The 16066-nt window shown below is 37.8% G+C and overlaps 1 protein-coding gene across 1 annotated transcript in view; it reads right to left on the bottom strand.

The window, feature by feature from the left end:
• Positions 1–16066, bottom strand: part of STAM (signal transducing adaptor molecule) — a 72794-nt gene that overhangs the window by 47499 nt on the left and 9229 nt on the right. Inside the window, exon 2 of the mRNA XM_043967367.1 lies at positions 3691–3775. Coding sequence (XP_043823302.1) covers positions 3691–3775 — 85 coding nt within the window. The remainder of the gene's footprint in view (positions 1–3690; positions 3776–16066) is intronic.

The raw sequence follows: 16066 nt of genomic DNA, 5'->3' as shown, positions 1-16066 counted from the left end.
AGTAGTTGTGTGGAATGCCTGGAATGTGCTGCCACTTCACATTCACCTCTGAAAACCCCTGGCTTCCTTTAAGTCTAGGCTTAAGTGTCCTATCAATCAAGCTAGTTCTGATCCCTCCAGTTCCTGGTCTCCTCCTCCCCCAAGAAATGACTTTTATCTATTTGTCTTTATACACACTGTTCCCCTCATTCTGGGATGGACTTAACTGAGACCAGTCTCCCGATAGTTTAGGTTTGGTACTGGACTAAAATCAGACACTTAGAAGTCATTCAATAGTTAGCACAAAGAGATTTACTTAACCCCAGTCAAGCATCAGAGGTTTCCTAGAGCTTTTCCAAGTTGCTTTGTGCTCAGTGGAGGAAGAAGTGACATCAGTTGTCTGAACTTTTGGTCTCTCAGTCAATCAAGTCTCAAGGAAAGTCACCAGTATCTATTAAGGAAAAACTAGCTTAACTTGTATAGGGGGGAGGGTCAGGATATTGCTTTGACCACACACCCAATAGGATATAAACCTGAAAGTCTTACCTTTCACCCTAGAAAGGTAGTAAGAGGCCTTAATGTCTCTACTTCATTCTTAAGTACAGGTGCTTAATGAACTGGATGAATTCCTTTCAATCATTCTGTGAATGATGTCACAACAGAAAGAACATTGTTCAACGATGCTCTGATTATTAATATCAAATTAAGCAGGGAGACAGGCTCATCACAAAGTGTCCACTACTGACAAGGAACATGCCCAAGCACAGAGTCCAAAAGGAAGGAGGATTCCATACAGATGGTGAGAGGTCCTCTAGATACTCCCATTTATGTGTGTCATTGTGTTAACTCCACGTTCCAAAACATTGCAGATCTCCTTAAATAAGGGCCAGAATCTGACAAATGAGTCCATAGAAGAAAAACCAAAGGAACAAAGAGTGCCTATTTTCCTGATTATGATATTCGGTGGGATGGACAACCTATAAACCTGACATCAGGATAGTGGACAGGCACTTTAGATGCATAAATAAAATGGGGAAGACAGCATGAGGCAGAGGGAACTGTATGATGCTTTTAAGGATGCCAAGCTTTACTCTCAGAGACCCATTTTTTTTTAAATATTAATATCCCCTTGGTAATATTCTATTAGTAATAGTCTCTCAAGAATTAAAAATCAAGGTCCCCAAAAGGGCAGTGGAGAAGTGCAAGTGAAATTTATCAGAGAGCTGTATGACTGGAAATAGAGGTGGACTGGTCATGTAAAATGAAGGAAGATAATTAATGGATAAACCTGTTTTCTCTATTGGTAATCTTGCAACATATAAAGAGATCCAGATCAGGGGTTATTAATATGGAAAGGATCCTTAAGGTGCCACGGACAGATTTCAAAATGTTATGAGCCTAGCACCCTAGAAGTTCTCTGAGATAAATCAAAGAACCTTCTCCTTTAGAAACTAAACCAAAGGACAGACACACCTAAAGAGATTAAGTGGCACCAGATCAGGACTGAGCTAGCTCCAGGACATCACCCTTCATTCCAGTCTCCCTCACCCCTGGGAAGATAAGATTAGGTGTGGCTACTGCCTTGGTGGCATGAGGAGGAGAGAGATGGCTTGAGAGATCCACAGCCACCCCTCACCCAAGTCCCCTAGCCATCACCAGTGGGGGATGGTCCTCCCCCAGAAAGGGAACTTTCCACAGTCAGATGATTATCCCCTTCAGTTCTCTATAAAGTATTTGCCTGCCACTCCTCTTCTCTCCCCATGAGAAGAAGTCCAAGGATTTCTCTCTTGGTCTCCTTTCTCTAGCACCCTAAATAAACTACTATTTTATTCTAATTGGATTTGTGTGCAAGAGGGTGTAATTCTTTAAAGAGGAATTCCTAAGGACCTTACCTACCCTTACCCCAAACCCAATCCCTACCCCTACCCCTATCCTAAGCCCCTACTCTATTTCCCCATAACAAAAATATCCATGAAATTTAATGGGGAAAAAATTATATCTTTATTTTCACAAACTTCTAACTGAAATTCAGCATTTCCCTCAATTGCTTAAAATCATTATTTTGGGAAAGAATTCATGGGTTTTACCAGACAGTTAAAGGAGCCTAAGGTAGAAAAACAAACAAAACTAATAACTTCTGATCAAGATAAAGACTCTCAGAATACCAGTCAGACTGTCTTCAGAGGATTTATGAGGACATGGACCAAATGTCATTCAGGATAAAAAAGTCATATCAATTCTACCTCTACAACTTCTCTTTCATCCATCTTTTTCTCTCCATTCACATATCCACCACTCTAGTTTAAGCTCCTCTCACCTCTCATTTAAATAAATACAATAGCCTCCTACTTGGTTTTTCTGCCTCAATTCTCTCCCCACATCAAACCATCCTCTACACAGCTGTCAAAATAAATAAAGCAAAGGTCTGATTCTGACACCCTCCTGGCTAAAGAATGCTCAGTGACTCCTAACTGACTTTGAAAAAAACATAAATTTCCCTGTCTGATGATTAAAATCCCTACAATCTGGCTCAAATCCATCTTTGAAAGGCTGATTTTGACCTTATTTCCCTCAAGCATAATATCAGTCAAATTGGCCTCTTTTATGATCGCTATCCATGAGCCGACATCTCTTGTCTCTCAGCAACAGCTCTTCCCAAGCTAGGAATGCCCTCATGGCTCCCTTCTGTTTCTTGGTGTCTCTAGCTCCCTCAAGCACAGCCACCGAGAAGCCCAGCCCAATTTCCCTGTGATTAGTGCTCAGACATCTTACATGAACTTGTGTCTATTTCTTTGCACACACTGTGGGTCCCCCATCTCTAGATGGTGATGAGCTGCTGGAGGACAGAAACAGTGTCATTTTGTCTCTGTATCCCCAGTGCACAGCACCTGGCACCTTGTAGGTATTGAATAAGTACTTTTCAAACTGCACAGCACTGCACTATGCTGTTGGAAGATACAATCACAAATCCATCCAAAAGAAAATCACAACTCCATTCATTCTATGACCTACAACCTGTCAAGCCAGTCAGAGTGAAAGCTTCTTCAGGGCAGGGAACACTTAAATTTTATCTTTGTACATTCTTCAAGGCCCGGCAGAAGAAAAAGATAAACAATACATAGAAAGAGACAAAAACTATCTGTTGATTATGATGAGGAGGAAGGTCTGGGATTGGAAAGGAAAAAAATATACAGATTAGCATGGCAAACTCTATTAGTACGAAAGACTAAAGAACCAAAAAGGATAAAACACTATGAATCCAATATGTTAGCAATTATTTTCCCTTATCCTCAAGGTTCTACAAAGTCACAACAAAATAAACAAAGGAGTAACTCCTTTCATTTTGAGGCAAATGTGATATGTTAGTAAATGGTGACAACATTATTTTGGGGGAAAAAAGTTAACCAACGATCACATTAACTTGCAAATCCAGGAAGCAATGCTTGCTAAAAAATTACTTCTTTGTACATTCAGTCCACTGTTCCTATCATCAACAAATATTATTCACTTAAACAACCACTGTGCCAGGTAAAACAAGGTGAAAAGTAAATAATCCCTATCCTTATGAAGACTAGAATCAGAGTTCTTCTGTCTTCCTAGTAGACATGCTTTTAAAAAAGTGAATCTTGTGTGTGTCTATGTATTACAGTATCTAATCATATTTAAGTAGGAAGGAAAATGAATGGAAATCCTCAGCAGTTTTATACTTACCCAGTACGAGACTGGCCTACTTTATCACAAATATCCAAGATAAGACCCCAGTCTTCAGCAGTATTCATCTCACTGGTTGCTTTCTCTGTTGAGTTAAAAACAGTACAGAATAAATGTATTAGTAGTTAATGTTTTGTATTCAAATTGCTAGAATATAGTATGTTAAATGCATAAAGCATGTTATAAAAATATTACTACCAAACTGGAACAGTCGACACTAGTCAACATATCTTCATTAAGAAATAAATGACTAGAAATCCTTATCTATTTAAATAGCAAAACCCACAATTTACTGTCAATTATAGCTCTTTGACTCCTTTCATGTTTCAAATATGTTTAACAGCAGCAATAAATAAAAGTTAAAGTGAGTCAGTCAATAAACATTTAGTAAGTGCCTACTACATGGTAAGTGATGAGCATACAAAGAAGCACTAAAGACAATCTCAAGGAGCGCACAATCTAATAAGGGAGATAATAGGAAAACAACCATATAGCTATATACTCAATAAACTCGAGATAATTAACTGAGGGAAGGTACTAGTATTAAGGGGTATCACAAAAGGCTTCTTGTAGAAGGTGGAATTTTAGCTGAGACTTGAAGAAAGTCAGGAGTTGGAGATGAGGTGAAGCATTCCAGTTATAAAGTACAGGCAGTAAAAAAGCGTGTAGTCAGAAGACGAAGTATTTTGTTGGAGGAACAGCAGGGAAGCCAACATCCTGTGCTACAAAATTACAGGGGGGAGGAGAGTATAAAAAATAAGAAGGTTGAGGCAGAGGGAGTTATAAAGGGTTTTAAATACCAAACTAAGGGTCCTATATTTGATCTAGGAAGTGATAGCCACTGAGGTCTACTGAGGGCAGGTAACATAGTCAGGCACTGGAAAAGAAAATGGCAAGCCACTCCAACATCTTTGCCAAGTTTGCTTGGGTCCAACAGGGTCATGGAACAGTCTGATACAACAAGCACAACAACATGGTCAGGCCTGTGCTTTAAGATGATTACTTTGATAGCCGAGTGGAGGATGGACTTGGGTGGGAAAAGACTTGTGGCAAGGAAACCAACCAACAGGCTATTGCAATAGTCCAGGTGGACAAAGATAAAGGCCTGCTCCCACGTGGTAATATTATTAAAGGAAAGGGAGTCGATTAGAAAGATCTAACATAGGTAAAACTAACAGGCCTTGGCAACAGATTGGAATGGGGGGCAGAAACTGTGTGAAAGAGTGAAAAGTCAAGAATGAAACCTAGGGGTCTGTATACCAAAGATATCATAAAAAAAAGGAAAAGAACCCACATGTACAAAAATATTTATAGGGGCAGCTAGGTGGCACAGTGGATAAAGCACTGGCCCTGGATTCAGGAGTACCTGAGTTCAAATCCAGCCTCAGACACTTGACACTTACTAGCTGTGTGACCCTAGGCAAGTCACTTAACCCCCATTGCCCCACCCAAAAATATATATATATATATTTATAGCAGCTCTTTTTGTGGTGGCAAAGTATTGAGAATTGAGGGGCTAGCCATCAATTAGGGAATGGCTGAACAAGTTGTGGTATATGAATGTAATGCTATAAGAAATGATGAGCAAGTGGATTTCTGAAAAACCTAGAAAGATTTACATGAACTGATGCTGAGTGAAGTGAGCAGAGCCAGGAGAACACTGTACACAGTAACAGCAACACTGTGTGATAATCAACTGGGATAGATTTAGCTCTTCTCAGCAATACAATGATTCAAGACAATTCCAAAAGACTCATGATGAAAAATGCTCTCCACATCTAGAAAAATAACTATGAAGTTTGAATGCGGATCAAAGCATACTATTTTCACTTTTTTTTGTCTCTCCTTTCTTGTGATTTTTCCCTTTTGTTCTGATTCTTCTCTCACAACATGACTAATATGGAAATATGTTTTAACACGACTGTACATATGTAACCTATATGAGATTTCTTGTTGTTTTGGGGAGGGGGGAGGAAGGGAGGAAAATTTGGAACTCACAATCTTACAAAAATGAATGCTGAGAACTATTTTTACACGTAATTGGAAAAAAATAAAATACTATTACGAAAATAACAAAGAATGACACCTAGGTTGCCCTTTGGAAGGATTGTGGTCCTCTCAGCAGTAATAAGGAATTTAGGAAGAGGAGAGGGTTTAGAGGAAAAAAGATAACAGGTCCAATTTTGGATAAATTAATTTTTAAGATGTCTACAGGACAATCCAGTTGAAATGTCTAATAGGCAGTTGAAGATGTGAAGACTGGAGGTCAGCAGGGAGATTAGGGCTGAAAAAGTAGATTTCAGAATCATTAGCATATAGATAATAATTAAATCTATGGGAGCTGATGAGATCACTAAGTGAAATAGTATAGATAGATGAAGAGGGCCCAGGACAGAGCCCTGTGAAAAACTCAGAATTACCAGACATGACCTGGATAAAGATCTCGCAAAGGAGAGATTGAGAAAGATCAGGGAGGTAGGAGAAGCAGGTGAGGGTAGTGTCATGAAAACCTAGAGAGAAGAGAATATCAAGGAGAAGAGATGAATGTCAATGTCAAAGGCTGTAGACACATCAAGGATGAGGATTTTAAAAAGGACATTAGATTTGGCAATTAAGAACTTTTTAGTAACTTTGAAGAGAATAGTTTTTGATTGAGTGATGAGGTTGGAAGGCGGATTGTAAGAGAATAAAAGGAAAGGACATGGAGGGTAGTATACAGATGGAGAGATCTAGCTAGCATGGATGGGTCAAGTGAGGGTTTGAGTATAGGGGGAACATGGGTGTGTATATATATATAAGCTTTAGAAAAGAAGCCAATAGACAGGGAGAGACTGAAGATATGTTACAGAATGGAGATGCTGGCATAATCTGCTAAATCTGCTAGAGAAGATGAAACGGAATAGAATCACTTGTGCATGGAGAGGGGCTTGCTCAGCAAGGAGAAAGGCCACCTCATCAGATGAGACATAATTCAGAAAATTGTATCTAGGTGTGCCCCATTTTATCAACAAAACTTTAACATGAGACTATTTTCATTACAAATTTATCAGCTTTATAACTAACAATTCCATTCCTCTCTTGACATTCAATGCTGAACTCAAAGTAACATTCATTATTTCTTCACCAGATCCTTCTTTGATTTCTCATTTTTCAGTAGTAACAATATTCCTAATTCCCCATCTTGTAGCCTCAAAGGCCAGAATTTGACACTACTCTTCCCTTTGCTTCATACACCCATTTTGCAACCAAAATGATTCCCTGTAATATTAACAAGCTCTCTTTCAAATATAGGCCCTAACTAGCGCCCACATAACTATGATAGCCTTCTGACTACTCCCTGCCTCAATTTTCTCCTTTCTTTTCTCATGTATTATCACTTTCATTTTTAAGACCCTTTTAGCAACTCCCAATTTACTCCACTTTTAAATCTTTATAGCTTTTAATATATTTTTTTATCTAAATACTCTCTATATACAACTATTTCTGGGTGGTACACTCCACTTCAATCAAATTAACCTCTCATTCTACACAACATGTCATCATTCAATTCAATAAAAGTTTATCAGGCACCTATATGGAAAACACTGTGCTAGGCTAAGGATACAAAGATGAAAATCAAAGGGTCACCACTCTCTGCAATGTCTCCAACCATTCTAATCTTGAGCCTTTCCCCAAAATTCTACTTTCAAATTTACAATCAACATCCTCAATTAAAAATTCCTAGATAAGTCAAAATGGTTTCAATTATTCTAAACATCCTAGTAATTCTTCATTTTTTCCAATTCCCAAACTACAAACATAAAAGTATAAACAGCATACCTCATTTTACATACCAAATGTTCTATGTGTAAATGAAAATTATATTTTCCCACTAGGCTATGGTGCTATTTCAGAGATGCATTCCTATCAGGAAAAAAATTTGTTCTTTAATGTCAAGAAGCATTCTTTGTCAATGTAAAAGCTCATCATAATGGACCATCAATTCATATCAATTTCACACACTCGATAAAAACATAAACATGATAGGAACTTAATAAATGTGTTGACTTGAATATGTCAAAAATACAACAGTTTCTCGTACCCGGCAGACAATAAATATTGCACTGACTGTTCATTAACAGTTCCTCCCAACATTTTTCTTACTTGGCTTTCAGTAAACCTTCCCTGTATTCCCTATTCAAAATAAAAGGAAATAAGTACTAGAGTTTACTATGCATGTGTATAAAAACAAAATAAAATATTAATTTTTAATTTAAAAAAGTTTCAACACGTAACATTTTAGTACCATATAATTAGAACTTTATCAAAACAAAGTCAAATTGGGGGTAGGTAGGTGGAACAGTAGATAAAGCACCGGCCTTGAATTCAGGAATACCTGAGTTCAAATTTGGCCTCAGACACTTGACACTTACTAGCTGTGTGACACCCTGGGCAAGTTACTTAACCCTCATTGCCCCGCAAAATAAAATAAAAAAAACAAAGTCAAATTAATGAATGAGACCCCTGATTCTGTTAACTCAATAAATTTAATTCTTTGTAGTTTTTGAAGGAGATAACCCCATATTATGTTTAACTTCAGTTTTGTTTCTTGCCTTGAACTAGACTGAGACAGGACAGCAAATCCTGATTCAGAGAAAAGTTATTAGTTTTCACTTAATATCACTACTTTTGAGTAGTAGGCACTTAGCACAAATGCCTGGCACAGAGTTGGTGCTTGACTGAAACATTTCAACAGAGCAATAAAATAGTTACCAAATATTCCCTGTCCTCCCTTTGACAAGCTTCTCATACTACTGGACACGTGTATGTAACACATTTGGGAAACCTAGCTCAAAGACTTAGAGACAGCCACTACTTTAGAGGTTACCTAGCCTAAACTCTCAGGTAAGGACTTCAGCTCTGTTAAATGATCTTATCAGAGTAAGACCTATAGTAAGACTGAAAGCTCCATTTCAGGGAATCTAAAAGTCAACAGCCAAGTCCCCAGGTTCTTTTGCCCTTCTTATGTGAACCAGCATGAATCAGCGCCAGACTCAGGTCCTTGACCTGCATACCCAGCCCATGGCCCCCGCCTCCTCGCCACCCAATGTCTGGTTCTACTTAACCCATATAAGAACCCTGTAAAAACTCATCAGGATTTACTGGCTTTGGTGACTCCTTTCCGCTGAATCCCAGCAGCCCTAACCTGTTTCCATCATCTCTGATTGCCCCTCCTCTCCCTAGTATTGTGTTCATTTCCACTCAGTTAAGCTTGGTTGCTTTACTTTCTACTAGCTTCTGTCTTGTGCAGTGTTATGTCTGGTGATACTCCAACCCCTCCTTGTACTGTATGTACCGTGGAAACCTGATTTTTTTTCTCAAAATAAATTAAAACACCTACTCAACTGCAATAGAAGAAACTGAATGCCAAGAGAGGTTGAAGGTCACAAACAGATAAGTAGCAAGTAGCAGAGCCTGAGTTTAGCAAGATTTTTTTTTTTTACCAAATTTTACATGTTTTTCACCGTATCATACTGCCTCATTCAATGCAGAGGAGATATCTATTGAACACAAGGGGTAGAAGACAAAATATAAACAAGAGAAGAGGCATTTTTCTTTAAAGGGTTATGAGCAGTTATCAAAAGAATAATTACAAACTACTGAAAACCATATATATGGAACGCTCCAGATCACTAAGAAAAAATGGAAATTCAGTAAATATTTATTAAGCACCTACTGTGTTCCAGATATTCTGCTAAATACTGGGGATACAAAAAGAGGCAAAAGACAACCCCTGCCCTCAAGGAGCTTACAAATCTAATGTAATCAAATTAACACAATTCTGAGGTTTCTTCCCATATCTATCAAACTGGAAAGATAACAAATGACAGAAGCTGTCAATATCTGAGTAGGCCCATTAGTGAATTGTCGGTAGAACTTAATACAACCATTCTGGAAATCAAATTGGAATTATGCAAATCATGTGTCTAAAAATGTCCATCCATACCTTTTCACCCAGAGATTCCACTACTAGTAATACTCTCCAAAGAGGCCATTGATTTTTTAAAAGTCTCTACATATACCAAAATTATTTATAGCAGTACTTTTTGTGGTAGCAAAGAACTGGAAACAAAGCAGATGCCTATCCACTGCAGAATGACTAAACAAATTGTGGTACATGAATGTAAAGGATTATCACACTTCGATAAGAAGCAACAAATATAGAATATTATTGTGTTATGAGAAACAACAAATATGATCAATACAAAAAAGCACAGAAGGGCTTATATGAAACTAATGTAAAGTGAAGCAAGCAGAGTCAGGAAAACAACACAATGACTACAGCTACATATAAATGGGAAAGAATTAGCCACAAAGCAAATGAAAACAAATGCTGCAAAATTACAAACAATAAACATGGCTCTCCAAAAAAAAATAAAAGACACCTCCCTCAGTTCTCCCACTATTTTAAAGAAGTTGGAGGTCTATAAGTGTGGAATATTGTATATACTTGCAGATTCTTCTCAATTTACAGATCCATTTTGCTATTTTTCTCTTCTTTCTCTTAAAATTTAATGTTTATGGTATAGCAGGAGAGAAGACATACAAAAATAATATAATAAAAATAACTATGATACATCATAGTGGTACAAAGAGCTTTGAAAGCTCAGACAGTGAAGAGATAGAACACCTCTGGGATATGTAACTTAATAATAATTTATTTATACTGCTTATGTGAGGTACAACAAGCACCACAAAAGTTTCTACCCAAAACAAACTTATATTTTCCTGGAGACTGCAATAGTTTCCTGTACTAGGTGAAATTTGGACTGGCCCTAGAAAGGGGCAACTAAGTGGCACAATGAATAGAGTGCCAGGCCTGGAGTCAAAAATGATTCATCTTACTGATGCTGACTGAGAGAAGCAGAACCAGAAGAACATTGTACTCAGTAACAGCAACATTGCGTGATGAACAATGGGGATAGATAGACTTGGCTCTTCTCAGCAGTACAACGATCCAAAACAGCTTCAAAGAACTCATGATAGAAAATGTTCTCAACATCCAGAAAAAAGAACTGTGAATTATGAATGCAGATTGAACCATACTATTTCTACTTTTGGACTGTTTTTTTTTTCCCTTCTTTTTTGAGGTTTCTCCCTTGTGCTCTGATTCTTCTTTCACAAGATGACTAATGTAGAAATGTTTAATATGATTGTACATATACAACCTATATCAGACTGCTTTCCGTCTTGGGGAGGAGAGAAGGGAGGGTGGGAGAAAAAAATTTTTGGAACTAAAAATCCTTTGAAAACAAATGTTGAAAATAATAAAATACTTTAAAAAAAAGATTCATCTTCCTGAGTTTAAGTCTGGCCTCAGATACTTCCTCACTGGGTGACCCTAAACAAGTCACCTAACCCTGTTTGCCTCAGTTTCTAAATCTGTAAAATGAAGAGAAGGAAATGGCAAACCACTCCAGGATCTTTGCCAAGAAAACCTCAATTGGGATCAGGAAGAGTAGTACACGACTTAACAACAACAAAGAAATGGGTAGGATTTCAACAAGTGGAGATGAAGGGTGAACATTCTAAGTGAGGCATGGAAACCTGTTACCAGTGAAGAGTTCAATTGACTGACATGTAGATATAATAATAATGGAATAACAGACTATGTCAGTTAAGGATTAGAGACAGACAGGATATGAGGGTGACTATAGCAGTGTGTCGTATGGAGTGCTGTACTGAACAGACTTATCCTCTTCAAGTTAAATAAATACTCACATACAACAAAAGGAATGGCCCCACGGCAAAAGGACTACCAGAAGACTTGAATGTCAACATATTAGAGTAGTTCTCTGAGAAGAAACAGTTTGTTACTAACTCGGAGGGAAAGTTGAACCAATACGCGGTAGCCAAAAGTGGAACAGAAAAGCAGTGGGCAGCTTTCAGATCTGGTATGCAGCACTGTGTTTGCTCCTCTGGGTCAGAACACTCACAAACATGAAGACTGGTTTGATGAAAATGATGGGGAAATTCAGAAGCTGCTAAGTAAAAAGAAAAGAAACGAGAACTCCACAGGGTTTACCAGCAGGATAGTTCATCTGTGTCTAAGAAGGAAGCATTTAACTCTTATCGAAAGTAAAATACAACCAAAACTTAGAGAAATGCAGGATTCTTGCTTCAGTAAGAAAGCAGAGGAAATTCAGTTTTTTGCTGAAAGTAACAATCCAAAGTGCTTTTATGATGCCCTGAAGGCTATACATGTGGATGTGGGTGCTCCTCCCTTTCACAAACTTCTAAGAAAAAAGCTGTCTGTAGTCTCTGGTCTCTTCTTCCTTTCCTCTTAATTCTCAACTCCTTCCAAATTTCATCCCTCAATAAACATTGTTCTGTCCAAGATTATTACTGATTTTTAAATTACCAAAGCAAATGGCTTTTTCTCAGTCTTCCTCCTTCTTGACCTCTCTGCAGTATTGATGTTATTGACCTTCCCTCTCCTCCTGGATACTTTTCTCCTCTTGGATTTTTGTGACCCTGTTTTCTTGTTTCTCTTCCTACCCATTTGGCTGCTCCTCTCCCTCTCCTTTACCGGATGGATCACAATCCAAGTCAGGCCCAACAACTCTGTGTCAACCCACTGATTTTCTCTTGGGCTTTCTTCTTTTCCTTTAATCTCTCTTGATGACCTCATCAGCTCCCATCAGCTCAATTTTCACTTCTCAGCAAATGAAACAGTCCCAACAAATAGGCAGGTGTCCTGAAGTCATTACCTTTCCACCTTTAAATAGACTCCTTTTCTGAGCTTCTCCATCTCTGTTGAGAGTATGACCATGCTTGTTCAGCTCTCAGGTTGGGAAAATTTATAAGAAATCAGCTAAAGTAATTCATTTTTTAAAAAGGGAAGCCTTTCAAAGTCATTTCTATTATCTACCTTTGGGGGGAAAAGGATCTCAGCTAAAATCCTATTCAGATGCCTCATTAGACATGGTCCTGATAGGCTGTTAGAAGCAAGGGAAATCTGGTCATGATTTGATGTCTTTTGTCCAAGCATAGTCATATAGAGATGAATGGGGGGAGGGGGTGGAGAGCATTTATTAAGTGCTTATTTTCTGCTAAGCACTGTAGATACAAGATAGTCCTGTCTGTCAAGGAATTCATATTCTAACATAAGGAGAAAATACATACAGATTTGAGCTACAAGTCAGATGGAAGGTCCTGTGGTACTTATTGTGCCATGGCAAAACAGATGGTAATACTTCCCTATTTCATTTTCATTTGGTTTTACAAAACCATATCGGCTTCTGATGTTATACCATTTGATAGCAACAAGGACTTTGATGGTCCTTTCCTTTGGGCTATGAACTAAGTCAAGGAAGCATTTAAACAAACTTGGAAATTAGCCAGAAGTACAAAGTACTTCTAGATTCCAAAACAACTGGTTCACATCATTAAATAATTATTTAATATCATTACAGTATTAATAATAATAATATCAAGGAAATTAGTATCAATTAAGGAAAACTAAATAGGTGGTGGCAGCCAAACAGATTTTTCCACACATCAAAAATAACTTAAACAATTTTTAAAAATTAAAACATGAACTGCTAGGTAACTACCAAACATGGCTCTATATGGAATAGAAAATTGGTTCTAATAAACAAGCCTTATAGAAAAAAGACAAAAGACAAAAAAAAGTGTTAGATTTACAATAAGTACATTCTCAAAAGAATTTAAAATGTTTCACAAGTATCCATTTTACCTAAGATTCTCTTATGCAGCTAAACAATTTATCCAACGGTCTGACCTCTCATTTTGCTTATCTGCTCCTCTCAGTCAGCATATCCATTTACTTCACATATTAAAACCATTAGGACTGAGAAAAGGCGTTTTTTTTTTTTAAATCTTTCTCTTTTTATTCTTTGTTACAAGGGGTAGCTACTCTCTAGATAGGGAAATGGGAGAGGAACATATGTGTGCATATATACACATAATATAAAAGTGAAACAAAAAAATCAATGAAAATGAAAAATAGAGTTCAAATTCCTTAAGACACCTAGAATTCAAGGGTAATGGTGACTTCTTGATTGCCAAATCGCTATCCCTAATGCTAACCCTTTGCTCAGTTCACATGCTCCTTGAAATTTCTCTTGCATTTGACATTTCTGGCTACTCCATCCTTTGAATCAATTTAACAAATATTAAGCATTTACTATGTAAATGTCACCATGCTTGGTCTTGGTGTTACAAAGACAAAGATAAAATAGTCACTGATTTCAAGAATCTCACATTCTACTAGAGGAATAATAAATACAGAGGTAAGTACAATACAAGGTGTACATACAGTGAACCAAACAAATGAGAGGTCAAAAAAAAAAAAGAAACGAGGAGTGAGCCTTTAAGAGATGTGGCATCCTGGGGCAGCTAGGTAGCACAATGGATAAAGCACCGGCCCTGGAGTCAAGAGGACCTGAGTTCAAATCCGACCTCAGATACTTGACACTTACTAACTGTGTGACCCTGGGCAAGTCACTTAACCCCAACTGCCTCACCAAAACACAAAACAAAACAAACAAAAGAGATGTGGCATCCTAAGGGGAAAGCCAGGTTTCAGTTAAAGTATAAAAATTGGTACAAAAATTGAAAGCAATACAAAGTTTAAGAATAGTTAGGGAATTCCAAAAAGCATAGTGAGATAAGCTAGGAAATAGGCAAACTGGGTCAGAAAGAACCTAGTGAGAAGCTGGGCTAATCAGAATATGAATGAGCATTCAGGAAGAACTACTACAGGCAAGACACTTGAATCTAAGGCTCTCAAACTCAAATATAAGACCATGAAATTCAATGACCAAGAATAGAGAATTGGAACAGTAGAAGTCAAACTGGGATGACACGTTCAATTGGCAGGAAAAACAATGGATGACTTGTCCTACGACTATATAACATAACCTTTCTACTTTCTTCAAATCAATATGCTCATTAAACATTCCATTCTCATTCACATCCTATTGCTAGATACTCCTTCTATTCCCCCTAAATACAACCTACCTATCATTTAAGAATAACTCAAGACCTGCCTTCCCCAAAAGCATTCTCAGATTACTCCAGCCTATAATTTCTCCCTTCTCAAAATAACTTACAAATTAATTATGTTTCTTGTTGGTCTTATCTCCCCAACTAGATCATAGCAAGCTTCTTGCACTTGAACCCCTTAGCCTGCACATTTACAAAACATATAGTATGCATTCAATAAGTACTTTCACATCTATACACACATACATGTATACATATACACATACATATTTATATTTATATTTGTCTTATGTACATGTGTATATAAGACACCAAATAAAATGCGTTAAATCTCATGACCTATCCCTTCACTCTATCCTTCTACCCCTCATTTTTCCAGACCATTAGCCCTGCTCTAACTTCACTTTAGTCCCTCTTCAATCTCAACCCTTTAGTTAGCCATTTAGCTCTACACTAACCTGAACTCTCAAATCCTTTGCCTACTTGTCCTAATACCATTCATCTTCTGCCAAACCTCAGAGCCCTGGTTTATTCCCATCCCCTGCCTTCCTCAGCTCCAACTCACAATCCTGCTCACTGGCTACATTACAAACTCATGTCATCCAACCCCAACTGAGCCCTCATTGCAGAAAGGAATTTTATTCCTCCCTATCTCACTCCCCACAGAAGCTATTCTAAGCCTTCTCAATCAATCAATCTCTCTCTCTCCCCTTTTCTCCCTCAACCATCTGTCCCTCTTTCTATATAGATAGAAAAATAGATAGATATCAACATATAATAATGAACTTTTGTTTTAGCTCCAGTCTCTCCCCTAAGTTTCAGTCCCATATAATCAATTGAAAAGACATTTCAAACTGGATTTCCTGAAAACATCTTAAACTCATCATATCAAAAGCTAAACTCATCTCCCCAAAACCCTGCCCTCTTTCAAACATGCGGATTTCTTTCGAAGGTATCACCATCTCCTATGTTTGCAACTTCAGCATTATTTTTAACTTGTAACTCTCCCTCACCCTACACAATCAACTGCCAATCTTCCCTTTTCTACTTTTACAACCTTGCTCCTATATAACTCCTCCACAGTCTTAGTTTAGGTTTTCATCGCTTTTCCCCGGCCTCGGCAATAATCTCCCAATCGGTCTCCGGCCCACCCTACATACTGCTTGCTGCTGAAGTGCAGATCTAAGTATGTCATTACCCTACTCAATCACCATCAGTGGCTTTCTATATTCTACAGAATAAAACATAAACTCCAATTTGCTTTTAAAGCTCTAAACAATTTCCCCCAACTATCTTCCCAGCCTCACTGGACATTACTTCCTCTCTCGAACTGCAACCCAGCCAAACTGGCCTTCTCAAACCCAAC

This window comes from Dromiciops gliroides, chromosome 5 (genome assembly GCF_019393635.1).
Source record: "Dromiciops gliroides isolate mDroGli1 chromosome 5, mDroGli1.pri, whole genome shotgun sequence".
NCBI lineage: Eukaryota > Metazoa > Chordata > Mammalia > Microbiotheria > Microbiotheriidae > Dromiciops > Dromiciops gliroides.
This window is presented reverse-complemented; position numbering and strand designations above follow the sequence as displayed.